Genomic DNA, 26,298 nt, shown 5'->3' with positions numbered 1-26,298 from the left:
TTTGTTTTTGTTTTGTTATCATTTGTCTGTTTGATTTTCATTTATTATTAGTTATAATGAGATGCCTTAAGATGAAGTGTCTGAGAAGTATGATGGGGGTTACTAGGCTAGATAGAGTGAGGAATGAGGAAGTGTGGAGGAGAACAGGGGTGGAAAGGGAGCTGGGAGATAGGGTGGATGAAAGAGTATTAGGATGGTTTGGACACATGGAAAGAATGAGTGAAGACTAGTAAAGGACGTATGGAAGGCAGATGTGGAGGGAGTGAACATGAGGGGACGTCCTAGGATGAGATGGATGGATGGGGTGAGGGTGGCTTTGGGGAAGAGGGGAATGTCGGTTGGGGAAGGACGGGAGAGGACAGAAGACAGGGGTGAATGGAGAATGGTTGTATATGGAGTGTTGTGATGCATGATGTGGATTGGACGGGGGAATGGGGGTGAGGTAGTGTGTGTGAGCAGAAATTTTTGACGCAGCCCGAAGGGATTTCTCCCCGTCCTCTCCTTTATATGGGGGGACGGAGAGGGGGGGGTCGCCGATTTAATGAAGCGGCCTTGCTATGGATGTGCTGTGTCCTGCGACACTGCTTCTGACCCAGGGCAATGGACAGGGTGCAGGGATGACCCGTCATCTAGGAGGTGCTAAGATGGGAGGGAGGGTGGTGGGGTGTGGAGTGTTTTCGGGGATGAAATGGGTGGGAATGTTTTTGTGCCTTGTCCTTTTTGGCTACTCCCCTGGTAAGGGGCAAAAAAGCCTTGGTATATGTATGTATGTATGTATTAGTTATATGTCAATTTATTATTATTTACTATTTACCTATTTGTTTATTATTTAACTATACCTATGCATTATTTAACTATACCTATGCATATATTTATGTTATTTACATTATTATAGTTTTTATTTATTATTTTATTATTATTATGATTTTTTCGCATCCGACCTAGATATGGACCAAAAGGTCTCCTGTCGGCATGCTCTGCCTTTGTAATCCTTTGAACTCCTTTACAGCAATGATATCTTTCCAAATTTTGTTCTGCCAGATGCCAAACAATTTTCTTGTCTTAAATTGGGACCTGCTAAAGGGTTAAGATCTAAAATGAGTTATTCTATCTGAATCTGGAAAAAAAAAATCTTCCTTTTCCTATTCCCAAACTACACATACATATACCAAAGGCTTTTTCCCCTTATAAGGGAGGTAGCCAAAAAATAAAGGCATAAATAGCGCTCACACCCATTTCATCCCCAACATACTCCACTCCCATCCACCTTCTAATCTTGGCACCTCCTGGATGACAGGCCATCCCTACATTATACCCACTGCCCTGGGTCAGATGCAGTGTCGCAAGACACATCACATCCACAGCAAGGCTGCTTCATTAAATCAGCAAACCCCCCTCTCCGTTCCCTCATGCAGAAAAGGAGAAGACGGGGAGACATCCCTTCGGGCCGTGTCGATTTATTTCTCATACATACTCCCTCACCTCCCATCCCCACCCACTCCTCCTCATGTATCACAGCATCATCCATACATAACCATTCTCCATTCACCCCTATCTTCTGTCCTTCCTCAACAGACATTCCCCTCTTTCACCTCATACGACTCAAATGGGAAGACTTGGTGGCAGTGTTCTTTTCCCCCACCACAGGCTTAGGCAAAAAAAAAAAGAATGTTCAGAGAAATGGTACAGGACAGTAACAAGGGGTGGGGGGGACAGCCACAGTATAATAAAGTACCATCATTTCTCTATGGACAGAGATTTCCTCTACCACAGAAAATATGTGTGGTTCTGGTCCATAGGGGTGCCCAATATAGACCCTAAAGTATCACCTGCATCCTACTTAACCACAACAACTTGCAGCCAATACTCATTCCCAAAATAATATATGGTAAATGAAAGAAATACTGTAAATGATGTCTTTTATTCTTCTGAACTTCACAGACCATAATCATTGCAGAGATCTTTTCTTTTTTACTTTTGCACTTGGAACATTTGGATTTTCTCCTTTGTAAAAATCTTTCAAAAGTTCAATAGCTTTTTCCGCATGCAAACCTTTGGTAATATTAAAGTCATATTCACACAACTTGGGAACATCAATGACAGACCCACATCCTCCAAATCGATCATTACAACACCCAAACACAATGTTCTTGATTTGGAGTTGTCCTAAAGCGGCTGCACACATTCCACAAGGTTCAACTGTGACATAAACAGTGATCTGTGGAAAGACATCCCTGAAGTCCAGATTCCTCTGTTTGCAATATACTAAAACTTCATCCACACAATTCATCTCAGCATGTCTTGTAGCATTTTTTGTCTTATTCACCGAGTTTCTTCCTTTTCCTACAATTTCATCCTTGTATACAAATGTGCAGCCAACAGGGACCTCCCCCACCTGCAGTGCTTCTTGTGCCATGGTGAAGGCTTCATCCATCCATTTGGAGGTGTTCCCTTTTTGGTCAGTCATGGTCACTGTTGAATAAAGTCTTTTCTTATTAATTTACAGAAAATAATCATACTAGTAATTTTCATTCAAATCAACAATGTTTATTTCCAAACTATTCTCTCATTATTGTCTTCAAGCAGTTCATAAGGACCACCCTGGACTATGCTTCCATATCATGGTTCTCAACAATCAACAAAACAAATATAAACACTCTGCAAACTGTACAAAACAAAGCATTGAGAATAATGACAAGTTGAACCAAAACCACCCCAATATGACACTTGCACATAGAAATAAAAATATTCCCCATAGATGACTATTTGAATATGAAAATATCATCCATACACAACCATTCTCCACTCACCACCATCCTTTGCTTTCTCCCTTCTCTGCTCGACATATATTCCCCTCTTGCTCAGAGCCCCTTTCATCCCATCCTTCCATTTCATCCTCAATCCTCCCCTTAAATTCACTCCATCAACTTCTGTTTTCCACACTCTTTTTGCTAATCTTTCTTTATTCATTCTTTACATGTGTCCAAATGTTCCCAACAATATTTCATCAACCCTATCTGTCAGCTTGTCCATCTCCACTCACCTCCTCATTTCTCACTTTATCCAACCTTGTAGCCCCTACTATAACTCACAAACACATTTAAACTACTCCTTTCTGCCTCTCTTAAATTCCAAGTCTCCACCCTGTATAGTGTCGTTGACACAATCAACCCTTCATATAATCTTCTCTTTACATCCATTCCCAGATGCCTATTTCTCATAAGCCTTTTCATTCTCCCAAGACATTTACTTGCTTCTCTCACTCGTAGTTTACCTTTCCACCACTCCTCCATTTCCTGCCACATGCATCCCTAAATAGATCAAAATGACTTGTTAATATGGGATAATGGACACGAAAAAAAGAAACTAAAAAAGGATAGTTACAGAAGAGATCTGAAAAGGAACAGCTTCCCACACAGAGTGATAGATACTTGGAATAAATTAGACAATGAAACTGTGTGCAAACACTATTCAAGATTTTAAGAAAAAACTTGATGCTGAGAGATATAAAGATGGGTCACAACAAGCATAGCTCTCTTCCCATATAATACAACTAGATAAATACTTGAAACTATCCACTTCCTCCAACCTCTCTCCTTTAAGACTTACTTCCAACTTGCTGCCACCCTCTACCCTTGTACATCTTGCCTTACTATTACATTATATTTCACTTTCATCTTAAACACTATTAGCTATCACCAATTCTAAACACATCATGATCATTAAATTTCCATTATGACTTTTACCTGGCACTCCAAAATTTCCTTCCACTCCATCTACTGGTTCATCTCCTTTTCCAGTACTGAGATCTCCCAACATTACTATATTGACATTCCTCTCAAAATTCTTTAAGCACTCATTTAAATCTATCAAAAAATCCTCCCTTTCCTCAACACTTCTCAGTACCAGGCCCATATGCCCTTACAAAAACCCACATCTCACTTCCCAGTTTCATCATCATCCACAAAAACTTTGAAAATGTTTCTTTCCACTACACCATGCACTTTCCTATTTCCTCACCAGCAGAGCCACCCATTCCCTCCCTACTCCAAAACTCAAAATCACCCCTCCCTTTCAATTTAGTTTTACCTAATGCCAATGTGTTCATCTTCCTTCTCACAAATATACTGTCCATCTCTTCACTTTCAGTCTCATCTGTACCACAACCACCCAATCAACTGAGTGGTTAAAATGGTTCATGTGGTTGAATATGCCACTAGATTGGTTTCCCTCTCTAACATATTTCTTGTGTTGATTGATTCAAGTTTTGAGTGTTTTAGCAGTCTGACCAATATAAAACTGATTACATGATTTACAAAGTATTTTGTACACACACCCTTTATCACTATTGACAGAATTATTTATGAGCAATTGTCTTACAGTGTTCTTATTGTTAAAAACTACATTAATGTTGAAATTACTTAATATATTTGGAATGTTTTGCAGGTTCTCTTGGTATGGTAGAATTAGCAAGTTATTCATATTGAAAGTTTGTAAGCTGTATCAAGAACATGAGTGGGGTATTGCAGCTCAGTACCAATATTGTAAATACATCTTATTTCATCATCGATGTACTCTGGGCTGCAATTGCGTAGGGCCCTGAGGAACAGCCCAGAGACCTATGGTTCCCAAATAACCAGTTATGTCCAGTGGGCAGGCCTACAAGTCACTCATAGAGGAAATAGTGTGTGGATTGTTAGTATGGGGCGTACAATACATCCATACAAGAAAACATTCATACTCAGACCACTAGACAAGGTTTTCAAGACACACCACCAAATTCCATAATCTTCCAACAACTCCCAGACATCAGTTCCACAGAAAAATCACTCAAGGAAAGTAAGAACCACACTGGCACACTTGCATTACAGACACCTACATTACAACAATACAGGAGTCCCTCAAATAACGCGGGGGTTAGGTTCCTGAAATGACCTCGTATGACCAAATCCGCGTATGCTGACTTTCCATATTAAATACCGAGAACCATATGTATGTGTATGTGTATGTGTGTGTGTATTTACCTAGTTGTATTTTACGGGAAGGGGAGCTATGCTCGTGGGGTCCCGTCTTCATATCTCATTTTATCTAAACTATTTTTAAATTCATGTATTGTTTTTGCACACACCACTTTCTCATCTAACTTGTTCCAACTGTCTATTACTCTGTGAGGAAAGCTGTTCTTTTTCAAATCTCTTCTATAGCTGTCTTTTTTTATTTTCTTTCCGTGTCCTCTTGTATTTCTGTCATCCCATTTTATCAGATTCTCTCTATCAGTAATTTCCATGTCTTTCATGATTCTGTAAATAGCTATCAAATCTCCTCTCTCTCTTCTTTGCTCTAGTGTCTGTAGTTCAAGTTTTTCTAGTCTCTCTTCATATGATAGTTTTGAGAGTGTTGGTGCCAATTTTGTAATTGCTCTTTGTATTCTTTCAAGTTTTCTTATACATTTTTTTGTACTTGGTGACCATATCGTTGCTGCATATTCCAATCTTGGTCTTATCAGGGTGATTAGGATTTTCTTCACCATTTCTTCATCCAGGTTTGTAAATGCAACTTTGATTGTTCTTATTAAATTATAAGTTTCTCCAAAAATCTTATCTATATGTTTCTCAGGTGACATATTATTCATAACAATGACTCCCAGGTCCTTCTCATTTTCTACTTTTTTTATTCCTTCTTCTCCCAAATTATATGATCCTGTTATTCTGTTTTTGCTTTTTCCAAATTCCATTATACTACACTTTTTTGTATTGAACTCCATCTCCCACTTCCTACTCCATTCCTGTACTTTATTTAGATCTCTTTGTAGTGATTCACAATCTTCTTCAGTTTTCACTCTTTTCAGTAGTTTTGCATCATCTGCAAAGAAGCTCATATAGCTTTCAATTCCTTCATCCATATCATTAATATATATAGCAAACATTATTGGGGCCAGAACTGTTCCCTGCGGAACACCGCTTATTACTTCATCCCATTTTGAGTGCTGGTTTCTTATCACTACTCTCATTTTTCTTTCTTGCAAAAAGTCTTCCATCCAATTTAGTAGTTTGCCCTGTATTCCTCCTTCAGTTTCTAATTTCTTAATCAACTTCTTATGTGGTACTTTATCAAAAGCTTTCTTTAGGTCTAGAAATGCACAGTCCGCCCATCCATCTCTTTCTTGTATTATATCTATTAGCCTTGAATAGAAACATATTAAATTGGTGACGCATGATCGTCCTTGTCTGAATCCAAATTGCCTTGGATTTAACACTTTGTTTTTTTCTAAATATTTTACCCATCTACTTTTGATAATTCTTTCACAAATTTTTGCTATTGTACTTGTTAGAGAGACTGGCCTATAGTTGGTAGGTTCTTTATTTCCTCCTTTATATATAGGTACTATATTTGCTTTTTTCCAATCTTCTGGAACTTTTCCTTCTTTCAAGGAACTGTTTAGTATGCTATGTATTTTGTCTGCCAGTTCATTCCTGCATTCTTTCAGTATCCAGTTTGCTATTTCATCTGGTCCATGCGATTTTCTGACATCAAGATTACTCAAGTGTGTTAATATTTCATTCTTTGTTACTTCTATTTCTTCCATTGGGGGGACTTTCTCTTTCCATTCGTTCTCTTCAGGTTGTATGTTCTCCCTTGTAAACACTGATTTAAAATGTTTGTTCATAATTTCTGCCATTTCCATTTCCTCAGTGTATTCAACTCCCTCTTGTCTTAATTTCTCCAAGTCTTGTTTGTTTTTCAGTTTATTGTTTACAAATCTGTAGAATAGTTTTGGTTGATCTTTACACTTTTCTATGACATCTTTTTCATATTTTCTCTTTTCCTCTCTGCACGTTTGTACATATTCATTTCTATAACAGGTATATATTTTCCATTTTTCAGGTCTTCTGTCTTTTTTCCATCTGGTCCAGGCTTTGTCTTTTTTGTCTTTTAACTCCCTACAACTTTTGTTGTACCAGCATTTTACATATTCTTTTTCTTGTTTTTGTCTTGGGACATACTTTTCCACTCCTTTTTTGTAAATTTTTGTCAAAATATTCCATTTCTCTTCTACTGTTGTTTCTTCTTTGTACATTTCTTCCCAGTTTTCCTTTTGAAAGAATTCTCTTATTTTATCAAAGTTTGTTTTTTCATACATCATTCTTCCTTTTCTATATTGTTCATTTCTTTTCATATATTTTTTTTCATTAAGTTCCAGTTCAATCAATATGTGGTCACTTTTACTTATTGGTGTTTTATATTCAATTTTGTCCACTATTCTAGGTTCAGATGTAATTATTAGGTCTAGTCTCGATGGCTCTTCTTCATTTCTATACCTAGTGTTCTCCTGTATCCATTGTGTCATTGTATGGTCAGTAACCATCTCAAGTAGAGCGTTTCCCCATGAGCCATCTCCACCCTTTACTGTCATTTCTTCCCAGCAGATTTCTTTGCAATTAAAGTTGCCCATCATAACTATTCTTCCTCCCTCTTCCATTATCTTGTTTAATGCTATCTTTGTGTCCTCTAACATACTTTTAAGTTCACTCTCTTCCCATGAGGCTGTTTTCGGGGGCACATAATTTATCACAAACTTTCTGCTCTTCTTATCTCTGTCTTCTACTTCCATCATTATCATCTCTACTGTATTCTTTCCATATGTGACACACTTCACGTTTATATCCTTCTTAGTCAGGAACATAACTCCACCCCCTTCCTTTTTCACTCTGTTTCTATTCCAATAATTATATGCATCATGTCCTACACTGTTGGGTGGTAGTGGACCTTTTAATTTTGTTTCTACAATTCCCATTATGTCTGGTTCTTTTTCCTTCAAATAATCATTCAGCTCATTCAATCCTGTTATTAATCCATCTATATTTGTGTAAGACACTCTTAGTTTTCTGCCACTTCCATTGTGTTCTCTGTTTCCCTTTTGTTTTTCTCTTGTATGTCGACTTTCTTTAGTTTCATATTCACTACTCTCCAATAGAATCTCTCTTTTTCTGACTCCGTTCTTCTCTCGTTTTTTTCCTTAGCTTCAAGTCTTTTCTGTTTTTCTTCCTCTCTTTCCTCTTTATTCATTTCTCTTTTTATCCATACCTTTTTATATTGTTCATTTGTTGCTAGTTTCCCTGTTTTGGATAAGATATTCTCAGCCGTAGTTTGTGACCTGAATTTAATCTTAATTGGTCTGGTCTTGTCTGTACTATATTTCCCAAGCCTGAATTTCTCTTCGATTTGTTTCATTATTTCTGGTTCATCTTCCTGAACTAATTCTAGTAAATTTCTTACTTTTTCATTTTCCTCTTTGATTCTTGTGGTTCTATCTGGGTTATGTTTCTCTTCCATTCCTAATATAATTATACATTTCTTTCTGTCTGCTAAGTCTCTTACTATATTCTCCTTCTGTCTCATCACTTTAATAACTGAGTCTTCAGTTTGTTCATTCATTTGCTGTCTGATTATGTCAGTGAATGCATCTTTGCTATTTTCTTGGATTTTTTTCCAACCCTCCTTGTTCTCCTTATTATTTTCCTTTAAGACTTTATTCTCTTCTTTTACTTCTTTTAACCCCTTCCATACGGTGCCGCACACGTAGGCGTCATGGACTTAGATCTCGGTGGCAGCAGCCAATGCCAGCCGTACGTGTCGTAATAATACTCGCATCATAAAATATAGTCACCGCTTATATCGATCGTTCTCTCTTCACCCGTGAATTTTGATAACCATAGAAAATGCGATTACAAAAGAATTAGAAAGAATGTCATTATGGAGGGGCGACTACAATAAATATAAACAAGACTCCGATATGGCAGCCTCGCGAATACACTCGCTCCCCATGACGCCTACGTGTGCGGCACCGTATGGAAGGGGTTAACTGTTTTTTTAATTCTTCAATTTCCTTAGTTAAGTTTTTGTTCGCCTTCTCTAGTTCTTCCAATTTTTCAACTCTCTGCACAATGTTGTTAACGTGACCGAACTTAAATTCCCAGTGCTCGATCATCTTATCGAGTTTCTCTTCTAGTCTTGTTAATCGGGGGGGGTTTGTGTCCCCCCCACCCTCTTTAAATCCCTGGAAAATATTCTCATCATCTTCTACTGTATTGCTCTTATCTATACTTCTAATCTTTACATTTTTGTTAGACATTTCATCATCGCTAAATTGGTCCAGCCCTCGTTTGTTTAGATTTCGTCTGCCTGCCTGGGCCAAGTCCTCACCTTCCTCATTTCCTTCCATTTCCCTCAGTAATCCCTCCCCTTCTCCTTTTTCCTTACTTTCCCTACACCACGAGCAATTTCCCCCCCACCCTGTAAAAACAATAGGTACTTCCTTTGCTCTGGGATCCACGAAATTTCACTTTTTCTTCAGAACGTCGTCTATGCCGTCCGTTCGTTGAAGTGTGTGTGTATTTACCTAGTTGTATTTACCTAGTTGTATTTTACGGGAAGGGGAGCTATGCTCGTGAGGTCCCGTCTTCATATCTCATTTTATCTAAACTATTTTTAAATTCATGTATTGTTTTTGCACACACCACTTTCTCATCTAACTTGTTCCAACTGTCTATTGCTCTGTGAGGAAAGCTGTTCTTTTTCAAATCTCTTCTATAGTTGTCTTTTTTTATTTTCTTTCCGTGTCCTCTTGTATTTCTGTCATCCCATTTTATCAGATTCTCTCTATCAGTAATTTCTATGCCTTTCATGATTCTGTAAATAGCTATCAAATCTCCTCTCTCTCTTCTTTTCTCTAGTGTCTGTAGTTTAAGTTTTTGTAGTCTCTCTTCATATGATAGTTTTGAGAGTGTTGGTGCCAGTTTAGTAATTGCTCTTTGTATTCTTTCAAGTTTTTTTATACATTTTTTTGTACTTGGTGACCATATCGTTGCTGCATATTCCAATCTTGGTCTTATCAGGGTGACTAGGATTTTCCTCACCATTTCTTCATCCAGGTATGTAAATGCCACTTTGATTGTTCTTATTAAATTATAAGTTTCTCCAAAAATCTTATTTATATGTTTCTCAGGTGACATATTATTCATAACAATGACTCCCAGGTCCCTCTCATTTTCTACTCTTTTTATTCCTTCTTCTCCCAAATTATATGATCCTGTTATTCTGTTTTTGCTTTTTCCAAATTCCATTATACTACACTTTTTTGTATTGAACTCCATCTCCCACTTCCTACTCCATTCTTGTACTTTATTTAGATCTCTCTGTAGTGATTCACAATCTTCTTCAGTTTTCACTCTTTTCAGTAATTTTGCATCATCTGCAAAGAAGCTCATATAGCTTTCAATTCCTTCATCCATATCATTAATATATATAGCAAACATTATTGGGGCCAGAACTGTTCCCTGCGGGACACCGCTTATTACTTCATTCCATTTTGAGTGCTGATCTCTTATCACTACTCGCATTTTTCTTTCTTGCAAAAAGTCTTCCATCCAATTTAGCAATTTACCTTGTATTCCTCCTTCATATTCTAATTTCTTAAGCAACTTCTTATGTGGTACTTTGTCAAAAGCTTTTTTTAGGTCTAGAAATGCACAATCAGCCCATCCATCTCTTTCTTGTATTATATCTATTAGCCTTGAATAGAAACATATTAAATTGGTGACGCATGATCGTCCTTGTCTGAATCCAAATTGCCTTGGATTTAGTACGTTGTTTTTTTCCAAGTATTTTACCCATCTACTTTTGATAATTCTTTCACATATTTTTGCTATTGTACTTGTTAGAGAGACTGGTCTATAGTTGGTAGGTTCTTCTTTATTTCCTCCTTTATATATAGGTACTATATTTGCTTTTTTCCAATCTTCTGGAACTTTTCCTTCTTTTAAGGAACTGCTTATTATGCTATGTATTTTGTCTGCCAGTTCATTCCTACATTCTTTCAGAATCCAGTTTGCTATTTCATCTGGCCCATGCGATTTTCTGACATCAAAATTACCCAAGTGTGTCAATATTTCATTCTTCGTTACTTCTATTTCTTCCATAGGGGGGACTTTTTCCTTCCACTCAATCTCTTCAGGTTGTATATTTTCCCTTGTAAACACTGATTTAAAATGTTTGTTCATAATTTCTGCCATTTCCATTTCCTCAGTGTATTCAACTCCCCCTTGTCTTAATTTCTCCAAGTCTTGTTTGTTTTTCAGTTTATTGTTTACAAATCTGTAGAATAGTTTTGGTTGATCTTTACACTTTTCTATAACATCTTTTTCATATTTTCTTTTTTCCTCTCTGCACTTTTGTACATATTCATTTCTATAACCAGTATATATTTTCCATTTTTCAGGTCTTCTGTCTTTTTTCCATCCGGTCCAGGCTTTGTCTCTTTTGTCTTTTAACTCCCTACAACTTTTGTTGTACCAGCATTTTACATATTCTTTTTCTTGTTTTTGTCTTGGGACATACTTTTCCACTCCTTTGTAAATTTTTGTCAAAATATTCCATTTCTCTTCCACTGATGTTTCTTCTTTGTATATTTCTTCCCAGTTTTCTTGTTGGAAGAATTCTCTTATTTTATCAAAGTTTGTTTTTTCATACATCATTCTTCCTTTTCTATATTGTTCATTTCTTTTCATATATTTTTCTTCATTAAGTTCCAGTTCAATCAATATGTGGTCACTTTTACCTATTGGTGTTTTATATTCAATCTTGTCCACTATTCTAGGTTCAGATGTAATTATTAAGTCTAGCCTCGATGGTTCTTCTTCATTTCTATACCTAGTGTTCTCTTGTATCCATTGTGTCATTGAATGGTCAGTAATCATCTCAAGTAGAGCATTTCCCCATGAGTCATCACCACTCTTTACTGTCATTTCTTCCCAGCAGATTTCTTTGCAATTAAAGTCGCCCATCATAACTATTCTTCCTCCGTCTTCCATTACTTTAGTTAATGCTATCTTTGTGTCCTCTAACATACTTTTATGTTCATTCTCCTCCCATGAGGCTGTTTTCGGAGGCACATAGTTGATCACAAATTTTCTGCTCTTCTTATCTCGGTCTTCCACTTCTATCATAATCATCTCTACTGTATTCTTTCCATATATGACACCTTTCACGTTTATATCCTTCTTTGTCAGGAACATAACTCCACCCCCTTGTTTTTTCTCTCTGTTTCTAATCCAATAATTGTATGTATCATGTCCTACACTGTTGGGTGGTAGTGGGCCTTTTAATTTTGTTTCTACAATTCCCATTATGTCCGGTTCTTTTTCTTTCAAATAATCATTCAGTTCATTCAATCCTGTTATCAATCCATCTATATTTGTGTAAGACACTCTTAGTTTTCTGCCACTTCCATTGTGTTCTCTGTTTCCCTTATGTTTTTCTTTAGTATGTCGAACTGCTTTATTTTCATGTTCACTACTCTCCAATAGAATCTCTCTTTCTCTGACTCCGTTCTTTCCTCGTTTTTTGCCTTAGCTTCAATTCTTTTCTGCTTTTCTGCCTCTCTTTCCTCCTTATTCATTTCTCTTTTTATCCATACCTTTTTATATTGATCATTTGTTGCTAGTTTCCCTGTCTTGGATAGAATTTTCTCTGCCGTTGTTTGTGACCTGAATTTAATCTTAATTGGTCTGGTCTTATCTGTACTATATTTTCCGAGTCTGAATTTTTCCTCAATTTCCTTTATAATTTCTGGTTCATCTTCCTGGACTAATTTTAATAAACTGCTTACCCTTTCATTTTCCTCCTTGATTCTTGCGGTTCTATCTGGGTTATGTTTCTCTTCCATTCCTAATATAATTATACATTTCTTTTTGTCAGCTAATTCTCTTACTATATTCTCCTTCTGTCTCATCACTTTAATAACTGAGTCTTCATTATGTTCTTTCAATTGCTGTTTGACTATGTCAGTGAATGAAACCTTATTCCCTTCTTGAGTTATTCTCCAATTTTTAGCTTCTGTAGCTATTTTCTCACTGTTTTCATTACTATTCTTCTTCAATTTCTCATTCTCCTCCTTTACATTTCCTAACTGTCTTTTTAGGTCCTCTACTTCTTCAGTTAAGTTTCTGTTAGCCTTCTCTAGTTGTTCCAATCTTTCAATTCTTTGTAGAATGGAGCCTACATTACCTAACTTACGTTCCAAGTCCTCGATCACCTTATCAACTCTCTCCTCTAGTCTTATCAGTCTGGGGGGGGTTGTGTCCCCCCCACCCTCTTTAAATCCCTGGAACATATTCTCGTCACTTTCTACTGTATTTCTCCTTTCTATACTTCTAATCTTTACATTTTTATTTGCCATTTCGTCATCCGGTGGTCGTTTCATGTTGATCTTCCGCCCGTCTGCCTGGGCCAAGTCCTCCACATCCTCATTATCTTCCATTTCCCCAGTAATCCCTCCCCCTCTCCTCTTTCCTTACTTTCCCACTACCTCACGAGCAATTTCCCCCCCCCCTGCAAATACAAAAAGGCACTTCTCTTTGCGTTGGTATCCTCAATCTGCACTTTTCTTCAGAGCGTTCGTCAAGCCGTCCGTTCGTTGAAAGTGTGTGTGTGTGTGTGTGTGTGTATTTACCTAGTTGTATTTACCTAGTTGTATTTTACGGGAAGGGGAGCTATGCTCGTGGGGTCCCGTCTTCATATCTCATTTTATCTAAACTATTTTTAAATTCATGTATTGTTTTTGCACACACACCACTTTCTCATCTAACTTGTTCCAACTGTCTATTGCTCTGTGAGGAAAGCTGTTCTTTTTAAAATCTCTTCTATAGCTGTCTTTTTTTTATTTTCTTTCCGTGTCCTCTTGTATTTCTGTCATCCCATTTTATCAGATTCTCTCTATCAGTAATTTCTATGCCTTTCATGATTCTGTAAATAGCTATCAAATCTCCTCTCTCTCTTCTTTGCTCTAGTGTCTGTAGTTTAAGTTTTTGTAGTCTCTCTTCATATGATAGTTTTGAGAGTGTTGGTGCCAGTTTTGTAATTGCTCTTTGTATTCTTTCAAGTTTTTTTATACATTTTTTTGTACTTGGTGACCATATCGTTGCTGCATATTCCAATCTTGGTCTTATCAGGGTGATTAGGATTTTCCTCACCATTTCTTCATCCAGGTATGTAAATGCCACTTTGATTGTTCTTATTAAATTATAAGTTTCTCCAAAAATCTTATTTATATGTTTCTCAGGTGACATATTATTCATAACAATGACTCCCAGGTCCTTCTCATTTTCTACTTTTTTTATTCCTTCTTTTCCCAAATTGTATGATCCTGTTATTCTGTTTTTGCTTTTTCCAAATTCCATTATACTACACTTTTTTGTATTGAACTCCATCTCCCACTTCCTACTCCATTCTTGTACTTTATTTAGATCTCTCTGTAGTGATTCACAATCTTCTTCAGTTTTCACTCTTTTCAGTAATTTTGCATCATCTGCAAAGAAGCTCATATAGCTTTCAATTCCTTCATCCATATCATTAATATATATAGCAAACATTATTGGGGCCAGAACTGTTCCCTGCGGGACACCGCTTATTACTTCATTCCATTTTGAGTGCTGATCTCTTATCACGACTCTCATTTTTCTTTCTTGCAAAAAGTCTTCCATCCAATTTAGCAATTTACCTTGTATTCCTCCTTCATATTCTAATTTCTTAAGCAACTTCTTATGTGGTACTTTGTCAAAAGCTTTTTTTAGGTCTAGAAATGCACAATCAGCCCATCCATCTCTTTCTTGTATTATATCTATTAGCCTTGAATAGAAACATATTAAATTGGTGACGCATGATCGTCCTTGTCTGAATCCAAATTGCCTTGGATTTAGTACGTTGTTTTTTTCCAAGTATTTTACCCATCTACTTTTGATAATTCTTTCACATATTTTTGCTATTGTACTTGTTAGAGAGACTGGTCTATAGTTGGTAGGTTCTTCTTTATTTCCTCCTTTATATATAGGTACTATATTTGCTTTTTTCCAATCTTCTGGAACTTTTCCTTCTTTTAAGGAACTGCTTATTATGCTATGTATTTTGTCTGCCAGTTCATTCCTGCATTCTTTCAGAATCCAGTTTGCTATTTCATCTGGCCCATGCGATTTTCTGACATCAAAATTACCCAAGTGTGTCAATATTTCATTCTTTGATACTTCTATTTCTTCCATAGGGGGGACTTTTTCCTTCCACTCAATCTCTTCAGGTTGTATATTTTCCCTTGTAAACACTGATTTAAAATGTTTGTTCATAATTTCTGCCATTTCCATTTCCTCAGTGTATTCAACTCCTCCTTGTCTTAATTTCTCTAAGTCTTGTTTGTTTTTCAGTTTATTGTTTACAAATCTGTAGAATAGTTTTGGTTGATCTTTACACTTTTCTATAACATCTTTTTCATATTTTCTTTTTTCCTCTCTGCACTTTTGTACATATTCATTTCTATAACCAGTATATATTTTCCATTTTTCAGGTCTTCTGTCTTTTTTCCATCTGTTCCAGGCTTTGTCTCTTTTGTCCTTTAACTCCCTACAACTTTTGTTGTACCAGCATTTTACATATTCTTTTTCTTGTTTTTGTCTTGGGACATACTTTTCCACTCCTTTTTTGTAAATTTTTGTCAAAATATTCCATTTCTCTTCCACTGTTGTTTCTTCTTTGTATATTTCTTCCCAGTTTTCTTGTTGGAAGAATTCTCTTATTTTATCAAAGTTTGTTTTTTCATACATCATTCTTCCTTTTCTATATTGTTCATTTCTTTTCATATATTTTTCTTCATTAAGTTCCAGTTCAATCAATATGTGGTCACTTTTACCTATTGGTGTTTTATATTCAATCTTGTCCACTATTCTAGGTTCAGATGTAATTATTAAGTCTAGCCTCGATGGTTCTTCTTCATTTCTATACCTAGTGTTCTCTTGTATCCATTGTGTCATTGAATGGTCAGTAATCATCTCAAGTAGAGCATTTCCCCATGAGTCATCACCACTCTTTACTGTCATTTCTTCCCAGCAGATTTCTTTGCAATTAAAGTCGCCCATCATAACTATTCTTCCTCCGTCTTCCATTATTTTAGTTAATGCTATCTTTGTGTCCTCTAACATACTTTTATGTTCACTCTCCTCCCATGAGGCTGTTTTCGGAGGCACATAATTGATCACAAATTTTCTGCTCTTCTTATCTCGGTCTTCCACTTCTATCATAATCATCTCTACTGTATTCTTTCCATATATGACACCTTTCACGTTTATATCCTTCTTAGTCAGGAACATAACTCCACCCCCTTGTTTTTTCTCTCTGTTTCTAATCCAATAATTGTATGTATCATGTCCTACACTGTTGGGTGGTAGTGGGCCTTTTAATTTTGTTTCTACAATTCCCATTATGTCCGGTTCTTTTTCTTTCAAATAATCATTCAGTTCATTCAATCCTGTTATCAATCCATCTATATTTGTGTAAGACACTCTTAGTTTTCTGCCACTTCCATTGTATTCTCTGTTTCCCTTATGTTTTTCTTTAGTATGTCGAACTGCTTTATTTTCATGTTCACTACTCTCCAATAGAATCTCTCTTTCTCTGACTCCGTTCTGTTCTCGTTTTTTGCCTTAGCTTCAATTCTTTTCTGCTTTTCTGCCTCTCTTTCCTCCTTATTCATTTCTCTTTTTATCCATACCTTTTTATATTGATCATTTGTTGCTAGTTTCCCTGTCTTGGATAGAATTTTCTCTGCTGTTGTTTGTGACCTGAATTTAATCTTAATTGGTCTGGTCTTATCTGTACTATATTTTCCGAGTCTGAATTTTTCCTCAATTTCCTTTATAATTTCTGGTTCATCTTCCTGGACTAATTTTAATAAACTGCTTACTCTTTCATTTTCCTCCTTGATTCTTGCAGTTCTATCTGGGTTATGTTTCTCTTCCATTCCTAATATAATTATACATTTCTTTTTGTCAGCTAATTCTCTTACTATATTCTCCTTCTGTCTCATCACTTTAATAACTGAGTCTTCATTATGTTCTTTCAATTGCTGTTTGACTATGTCAGTGAATGAAACCTTATTCCCTTCTTGAGTTATTCTCCAATTTTTAGCTTCTGTAGCTAGTTTCTCTCTGTTTTCATTACTATTCTTCTTCAATTTCTCATTCTCCTCTTTTACATTTCCTAACTGTCTTTTTAGGTCCTCTATTTCTTCAGTTAAGTTTCTGTTAGCCTTCTCTAGTTGTTCCAACCTTTCAATTCTTTGAAAAATGGAGTCTACGTTACCTAACTTACGCTCCAAGTCCTCGATCACCTTATCAACTCTCTCTTCTAGTCTTATCAGTCGGGGGGGGGGGGGGGGGGGCGCCTTGTGTCCCCCCCACCCTCTTTAAATCCCTGGAACATATTCTCGTCACTTTCTTCTGTATTGCTCCTCTCTATACTTCTAATCTTTACATTTTTATTAGACATTTGATCCTCGCTAAGTCTTTTGTTTACCTTCCGCTTGTCTGGCTGGTCAAAGTCTACTCCCTCCTCATTTCCTTCCATTTCCCTCAGTAATCCCTCCCCTTTTCCTCTTTCCCTACGTTCCCACTACTCCACGAGCAATTTCCCCCCCACCCTGCAAAAACACTAGGCACTTCTCTTTGCGTTGGGATCCACAGACTTCACTTTTCTTCAGAACGTCTTCTAAGCCGTCCATTCGTTGAAGTGTGTGTGTGTGCGCGTGTATGTAGTGTATGTATGTGGCGTTTGTGGCGTATGTATGTGTTTGTGCGTATATACATGTGTGTGTATGTGGCGTATATATGTGTGTGTGTGTATGTGGCGTATACACGTGTGTGTATGTGGCGTATGTATATGTATGTGGAGTATGTATGTGTATTTACCTAGTTGTATTTTGCGGGAAGGGGAGCTATGCTCGTGTTGTCCCGCCATTGTATCTCTCAGTGTCTAGTTTGCTTTTAAACTCGTGAATGGTTTTTGCGCTTACTATTTCATTATCCAGTTTGTTCCAAGTGTCTAAAACTCTATGTGGAAAACTGTTTTTCTTCAGTTCTCTTCTATAGCTATGTTTTCTTAATTTCCTTCCATGTCCTCTTGTGTTTCTCTTGTCCCAGTTTAGTAATTCTTCTCTATCAAGTATCTCTGTGCCTTTCATGATTCTGTAGATGGTCAGTAGGTCTCCTCTCTCTCTTCTTTGCTCCAGTGTCGGTAGCTCCAGTTTAGCCAATCTCTCCTCGTATGATAGATTTGCAAGTGCAGGTGCCATTTTTGTAGCTGCTCTTTGGATTCTTTCTATTTTCTTGATGTTCTTTTTGGTACTGGGGGACCACAATGTTGCCGCATACTCTAGTCTAGGCCTTATCAATGTAACCAATATTTTTTTTATCATGTCTTCGTCCAGGTAAGCTAAAGCCACTTTTATTGATCTTAGCAAGTTGTAAGTCTCCCCGACAATTTTGTTAATCTGTGTATCATAGGACAAGTCGTTTGTGATAATAACTCCCAAGTCTTTTTCGGATCCTACTTTCTTTACTTCCTTGGTTCCAATTGTATATTTTCTTGATATTCTTTTTTTGCTTTTTCCAAACTCCATTATGCTACACTTCTTAGTATTAAAATCCACTTCCCATTTCTGACTCCAGTTCCATACCCTATTCAGATCTTCTTGCAGTGCTTCACAGTCCTTATCAGTTTCTACTTTCCTTAACAGTTTGGCGTCATCAGCAAAGAAGCTCATGTAACAGTTCACGCCCTCGTCCATATCATTCATATAGATAGCAAACATTATTGGAGCCAGTACAGATCCTTGCGGTACTCCACTGATCACCTCTTTCCAATCTGAATATTTTTCTCTGAGTACTACTCTCATCTTTCTTCCAGTCAGGAAGTCCTCCATCCATTTTAGTTGGTTCCCTCGTATTCCTCCTATGTGTTCCAGTTTTTTTAGTAGTTTTCTGTGTGGTACTTTGTCAAATGCTTTTTGCAAGTCTAGGAATGCACAATCAGCCCATCCGTTTCTTTCTCGCCCTATGTCTATTAGTCTTGAGTAGAAGCATATCAAGTTTGTGGTGCATGATCTACCTTGTCTGAACCCGAATTGTCTTGGGTTTAATATGTTGTTATCTTCCAGGTGTTTTACCCATCTATTCTTGATGATTTTCTCACAAATTTTGGCTATAGTGCATGTTAGTGATACTGGTCTATAGTTGGTGGGTTCTTCCTTGTTTCCTCCTTTATATATTGGTACAATGTTAGCATTTTTCCAGTCATTAGGTATCTTTCCTTCCTTGAGTGAGCTATTTATTATGATGTGTATTTTGTCCGTTAGCTCTTCTTTGCATTCTTTTAGAATCCAATTTGCAATTCCATCCGGGCCATGTGATTTTCTGACGTCCAATTTTGATAGATGTTCTGATATTTCTTTTTGTGATGTTGTAAATTCACTCATGTGGGGAGAATGTTTGTTATTATCTACGTCCCAATTTTGTATTTTCTCTCTGGTGAAGACAGATTTAAAGTGGTTGTTCATGATTTCAGCCATCTCTAAATCTTCTGTGTATTCTATATTTCCTTGGCGTAGTTTCACTAGTTCCTGTTTGGTTTTAAGTTTACCATTTACATACCGGTAGAATAGCTTGGGCTGATCTTTGCATTTATCTATAATATCCTTCTCATGGTTCCTTTTCTCCTCTCTTCTCACATTAACATACTCATTTCTATAGTTTATATAAATTTGCCATTTGCTTTGTTTTTTGTCTTTTCTCCACCTTTTCCAAGCTTTGTCCCTTCTGTCTTTTGCCTCACTGCATCTTTTGTTGAACCAACATTTAATGTACTCTCTCTCGCTTTTGTCTTGGTACATGCCTGTTTACCCCCTCATTGTAATTATCCAACAGTATGTTCCATTTCTCTTCCACTGTTGTCTCTTCCATATAGAATTTTTCCCAGTTTGCATTCTGGAAGAACGTCTTTAGTTTTGCAAAGTCTGTTTTGTTATACATCAATCTTCCTTTCCTATGCTTTTCGCTCCTCTTCATCTCTATTTCTTCCTTTAGTACAGTTTTGATGAGTACATGGTCACTCTTTCCAATTGGTGTCTTGTAGTGGACTTTGTCCACTATTTCAGGTTCCGTTGTAAATATTAAATCTAGTTTTGATGGCTCTTCATTGTTTCTGTATCTTGAGTTTTCACTGACCCATTGGGTCATTGTGTACTCCATGGTCATGTCTAGCAGTACATTGCCCCACACGTCATCTCCTCGTACTGTCATGTTGTCCCAACAAATTTCTTTGCAATTGAAGTCTCCCATAATTACTAGATTACCCTTACCCATTAGTATCTCATTTAGTGATTTTCTTGTATCTTCTAGCATTTTTGTGTGTTCGTTTTCTTTCCAAGCATTCGATCTTGGGGGCACATAGGTCACCACAAACTTTCTACTTTTCATATTCTTGCCTTCGACTTTTATCATGATCAGTTCAACATTACCTTTGCCCTCTGCAATTTTTGTCACATTTAGGTCTTTCTTGGCCAAGAACATGATTCCCCCTCCCTGCTTTTTGTCCCTGTTTCTTATCCAGTAATTGTATAGCCCTTGTCCAATATCAATAGATGGTATTTCTCCTCTTAGTTTAGTCTCTACAATTCCCATTATGTCTGGTTTTTCTTCTAACAGATAATCATTGAGTTCGTTCAGACCTGAAATTAGTCCGTCAATGTTAGTATAGGCCACTTTTAATTTTCTTCCTTCTCCATTATCTTTTCTGTCCTTGGTTTTTTCGTTTTGATGTGCCACTGTTTCAATCTCATGTCGATTACTCTCCAATGGAATTCTTTGCATTCTGTCTCCGTTCTCAACAAGTTTTTTTCCTTTGCTTCTTTTCTTAGTGACTTTTCTTTTTCTAATTCCTCAGTACTCATTTCTATTTTTATCCATATCTTATTGTACTTTTCACTCTTTGCCAAATTGCCTACTTTTTCAAAGATGTCTTCTACTACCATCTGTGACCTTAATTTTATCTTTAGAGGTCGATTTCTATCTTTAGAGTAGCAACCGATTCTGTGTGTCTCTTCTAAGTCTATGCTTGAATCTCTTCCCCCCCCTGAATTTCATTTAGAATTTCTACTGCTGTCTCTTTTTCTTCTTTTTCTCTCATGTACCTTGCCAATCCCTGTTTTTCTTTTAGTCCATAGACCACAATACATTTTTTCCTATCTACTGTATCCCTGACCCAGTTTGCTTTTTCATTAATCACTTGGATAATTGTGTCTTTTGCATTATCCTGCATTTGCTGCTTGACTATTTCTTTAAAAGCAGTTTCCTTGTTTTCGATGTTTTCCTTCCACTTCTTAATTTTCTGAATACTTTCTTCACCTAGATTCTCTTCGATCTTTTGTGACATCTCATGTAATCTGTTGTTCACCTCTATCTTTAAATTGTCGCTGCTGTTATTTTCATTAGTTTTCTTCTTTTCATTATCATTCTTCAGCTCATTTATATCCCTTTTCATTTCTTTGATCTCGTTTGTGAGATCTAAGTTGGTTTTTCTTAGGTCAGAGATTTCGTGATTCGCCTGTGCTAGCATTCCCTTAATCCTATGATATCATTTCTTAAGTCCATAATTTCATTCTCCCACCGAGTCCTAGTTTTGTTCATATCTTTCTCTATCTTTAATAATCGACTTTCATATTTGTTAAATCCTGTGATGTCATGTGAAATCCTGTGAAGTCGTGTGTGTGTGTGTGTATTTACCTAGTTGTATTTTACGGGAAGGGGAGCTATGCTCGTGGTGTCCCGTTTTCGTATCTCATTTTATCTAAACTATTTTTAAATTCATGTATTGTTTTTGCACACACCACTTTCTCATCTAACTTGTTCCAACTGTCTATTACTCTGTGAGGAAAGCTGTTCTTTTTCACATCTCTTCTATAGCTGTCTTTCTTTATTTTCTTTCCATGTCCTCTTGTATTTCTGTCATCCCATTTTATCAGATTCTCTCTATCAGTAATTTCTATGCCTTTCATGATTCTGTAAATAGCTATCAAATCTCCTCTCTCTCTTCTTTGCTCTAGTGTCTGTAGTTCAAGTTTTGCTAGTCTCTCTTCATATGATAGTTTTAAGAGTGTTGGTGCCAATTTTGTAATTGCTCTTTGTATTCTTTCAAGTTTTTTGATGCATTTTTTTGCACTTGGTGACCATATCGTTGCTGCATATTCCAATCTTGGTCTTATCAGAGTGATTAGAATTTTCTTCACCATTTCTTCATCCAGGTATGTAAATGCCACTTTGATTGTTCTTATTAAATTATAGGTTTCTCCAAAAATCTTATATGTTTTTCAGGTGACATATTATTCATAACAATGACTCCCAGGTCCTTTTCATTTTCTACTTTTTTTATTCCTTCTTCTCCCAATTTATATGATCCTGTTATTCTGTTTTTACTTTTTCCAAATTCCATTATACTACACTTTTTTGTATTGAACTCCATCTCCCACTTCCTACTCCATTCCTGTACTTTATTTAGATCTCTTTGTAGTGATTCACAATCTTCTTCCGTGTTCACTTTTTTCAATAGTTTTGCATCTGCAAAAAAGCTCATATAGCTTTCAATTCCTTCATCCATATCATTAATATATATAGCAAACATTATTGGGGCCAGAACTGTTCCTTGTGGAACACCGCTTATTACTTCATCCCATTTTGAGTGTTGATCTCTTATCACTACTCTCATTTTTCTTTCTTGCAAAAAGTCTTCCATCCAATTTAGCAGTTTGCCCTGTATTCCTCCTTCAGTTTCTAATTTCTTAAGCAACTTCTTATGTGGTACTTTGTCAAAAGCTTTTTTTAGGTCTAGAAATGCACAATCAGCCCATCCATCTCTTTCTTGTATTATATCTATTAGTCTTGAATAGAAACATATTAAATTGGTGACGCATGATCGTCCTTGTCTGAATCCAAATTGCCTTGGATTGAGCACGTTGTTTTTTTTTCTAAATATTTTACCCATCTATTTTTGACAATTCTTTCACAAATTTTTGCTATTGTACTTGTTAGAGAGACTGGCCTATAGTTGTTAGGGTCTTCTTTATTTCCTCCTTTATATATAGGTACTATATTTGCTTTTTTCCAATCTTCTGGAACTTTACCTTCTTTCAAGGAACTGTTTATTATGCTATGTATTATGTCTGCCAGTTCATTCCTGCATTCTTTCAAAATCCAGTTTGCTATTTCATCTGGTCCATGTGATTTTCTGACATCAAGATTACTCAAGTGGTTCAATATTTCATTCTTTGTTACTTCTATTTCTTTCATAGGGGGGACTTTCTCTTTCCTTTCAATCTCTTCAGGTTGTATGTTCTCCCTTGTAAACACTGATTTAAAATGTTTGTTCATAATTTCTGCCATTTCAATTTCCTCTGTGTATTCAACTCCTCCTGATCTTAATTTCTCCAAATCTTGTTTGTTTTTCAGTTTATTGTTTACAAATCTGTAGAATAGTTTTGGTTGATCTTTACATTTTTCTATGACATCTTTTTCATATTTTCTCTTTTCCTCTCTGCACACTTGTACATATTCATTTCTATAACAAGTATATATTTTCCATTTTTCTGGTCTTTTGTTTTTCTTCCATTTGGTCCAAGCTTTGTTTCTTTTGTCTTTTATCTCCCTACAACTTTTGTTGTACCAGCATTTTACATATTCTTTTTCTTGTTTTTGTCTTGGGACATACTTTTCTACTCCTTTATTATAGATTTTTGTCAAAATATTCCATTTCTCATCTACTGTTGTATCTTCTTTGTGTATTCTTTCCCAGTTTTCATTTTGGAAGAATTCTCTTATTTTATCAAAATTTGTTTTTTCATAAATCAATCTTCCTTTTCTATATTGTTCATTTCTTTTCATGTATTTTTTCTCATTTAGTTCTAGTTCTATCAATATGTGGTCACTTTTGCTTATTGGTGCCTGGTATTCTATCTTTTCCACTATTTTAGGTTCTGATGTGATTATTAGGTCTAGTCTCGATGGTTCTTCTTCATTTCTATACCTAGTGTTCTCTTGGATCCATTGTGTCATTGTGTGGTCAATAATCATCTCAAGTAGAACACTTCCCCATGAGTCTTCTCCACCCTTTACGGTCATCTCTTCCCAGCATATTTCTTTGCAATTATAGTCGCCCATCATAACTAGTCTTCCTCCATCTTCCATTATCTCATTTAGTGTTACTCTTGTGTCTTCTAACATGCTTTTATGTTCATTCTCTTCCCATGAGGCTGTTTTTGGGGGCACGTAGTTTATTACAAACTTTCTGCTCTTCTTATCTCTATCTTCTACTTCTATCATAATCATCTCTACTCTATTCTTCCCATATGTGACTCTCTTCACGTTTATATCCTTCTTAGTCAGGAACATAACTCCACCCCCTTGTTTTATCTTTCTGTTTCTAATCCAATAATTATATGCATTGTGTCCTATGCTGTTGGGTGGTAGTGGGCCTTTTAATTTTGTCTCAACAATTCCCATTATGTCCGGATCTTTTTCTTTCAGATATTTGTTCAGTTCATTCAGTCCTGTTATTAATCCATCTATATTTGTGTAGGATACTCTTAACTTTCTGTTATTTCCATTGTATTCTCTGTTTCTTTTGTGTTTTTCTCTTTTATGTTCCATTTCTTCAATTTCATATTCACTACTCTCCAGTAGAATTCTTGTTTTTCTGTCTCCGTTCTGGTCTCGTTTTTTTTTCTTAGCTTCATGTCTATTCCTTATTTCCTCCTCTCTTTCCTCTTTATTCATTTCCCTTTTTATCCATACCTTTTTATATTGTTCAATTGTTGCTAGTTTCCCTGTTTTGGATAAGATATTCTCTGCCGTCGTTTGTGACCTGAATTTAATCTTAATTGGTCTGGTCTTGTCTGTACTATATTTCCCAAGCCTGAATTTCTCTTCGATTTGTTTCATTATTTCTGGCTCATCTTCCTGAACTAATTCTAGTAAATTTCTTACTTTTTCATTTTCCTCTTTGGTTCTTGTGGTTCTATCTGGGTTATGTTTCTCTTCCGTTCCTAATATAATTATACATTTCTTCCTATCTGCTAAGTCTCTTACTATATTCTCCTTCTGTCTCATCACTTTAATAACTGAGTCTTCAGTTTGTTCTTTCATTTGCTGTTTGATTATGTCAGTAAATGCAACTTTACTGTTTTCTTGAATTTTTTTCCAACCCTCCTTGTTGTCCTTATTATTCTCCTTTAAGACTTTATTCTCCTCTTTTACTTCTTTTAACTGTGTTTTTAATTCTTCAATTTCCTTAGTTAAGTTTTTGTTCGCCTTCTCTAGTCCTTCCAATTTTTCAACTCTCTGCACAATGTTGTTAACGTGACCGAACCTAAGTTCCCAGTACTCGATCATCTTATCGAGCTTCTCTTCTAGTCTTGTTAATCGGGGGGGGGTTTGTGTCCCCCCCACCCTCTTTAAATCCCTGGAAAATATTCTCATCATCTTCTACTGTATTGCTCTTATCTATACTTCTGATCTTTACATTTTTGTTAGACATTTCGTCGTCGCTAAATTGGTCCGGACCTCTTTTGTTTAGATGGCGTCTGCCTGCCTGGGCCAAGTCCTCACCTTCCTCATTTCCCTCAGTAATCCCTCCCCTTCTCCTTTTTCCTCACTTTCCCCTACACCACGAGCAATTTCCCCCCCACCCTGTAAATACAATAGGTACTTCCTTTGCTTCGGGATCCACGAAATTTCACTTTTTCTTCAAAACGTCCTCTAAGCCGTCCGTTCGTTGAAGTGTGTGTGTGTGTGTGTGCGTGTGTGCGTGTATGTGTCTGTGTTCACATGTACAAGCATGTACGTGCGTGTGTCTGTGTTCGTATTTGTGTGTACACGCACGCGCATTCACAACATACACTGGTTGTCTAACACGTGTCTACGTGTGCGTGTCTACACGTGTGTAAGCGTGTATATGTCTGTTTTTGATCTCCCAAACCACCACCGCCAGTAACAACAAGACCTCATAAGAGAAATTAAGACACGACAAGCGCAGTCATTATCAGACTTATTAGTTGTGTTCCAAACGAAAGAAACATTACACTTCAACAGGTTAGGGCAGTAAAATTTCATGATAGCACGGCGTAGGTGGTGGAAACAACAAGCTAAATCTTGTTGGCTACCCCCCCTACCACCCCTCTCCTCCCCTCCCTCCCTCCTGCATCAGTTCCCGTAGGTTGACACGTAACCGCAGGCAGCCACCCACGGCTATCCCCTCGCCCCACACCCCTGCTTGAGCAGTTCCCAGTGTACATAATGACCGCGTTATATGAGGATCGACTGTATATGGTAAAATGGAAAGCAGTCACCACAAATGTTTGCGATGTTGCCGCGTGTG

The 26,298-nt window shown here is 36.6% G+C and overlaps 2 protein-coding genes across 2 annotated transcripts in view; both read right to left on the bottom strand.

Annotated features, from left to right (window-relative positions):
• Nucleotides 1-1,948: 1,948 nt before the first annotated feature.
• Nucleotides 1,949-2,467, bottom strand: LOC143027760 (tRNA-specific adenosine deaminase 2). The gene has a single exon (XM_076189288.1). It carries the CDS (start codon nt 2,465-2,467, stop codon nt 1,949-1,951), a length of 519 nt encoding a protein of 172 aa, XP_076045403.1.
• Smug (Single-strand-selective monofunctional uracil-DNA glycosylase) overlaps nt 2,271-26,298 on the bottom strand; it is a 41,051-nt gene continuing 17,023 nt past the window's right edge. The window contains exon 7 of the mRNA XM_076197709.1: nt 2,271-2,472. The gene's annotated coding sequence lies outside the window, so the exon portion shown is untranslated. The remainder of the gene's footprint in view (nt 2,473-26,298) is intronic.

The sequence above is a fragment of the Oratosquilla oratoria genome, chromosome 1, assembly GCF_046742065.1.
Source record: "Oratosquilla oratoria isolate Oo_2021 chromosome 1, ASM4674206v1, whole genome shotgun sequence".
In the NCBI taxonomy this organism is placed as follows: domain Eukaryota; kingdom Metazoa; phylum Arthropoda; class Malacostraca; order Stomatopoda; family Squillidae; genus Oratosquilla; species Oratosquilla oratoria.
This window is presented reverse-complemented; position numbering and strand designations above follow the sequence as displayed.

Bases quoted from the DNA above. Each gene is read 5' to 3' on its own strand.
- LOC143027760 (XM_076189288.1), bottom strand. From the start codon at position 2,467: ATGACTGACCAAAAAGGGAACACCTCCAAATGGATGGATGAAGCCTTC.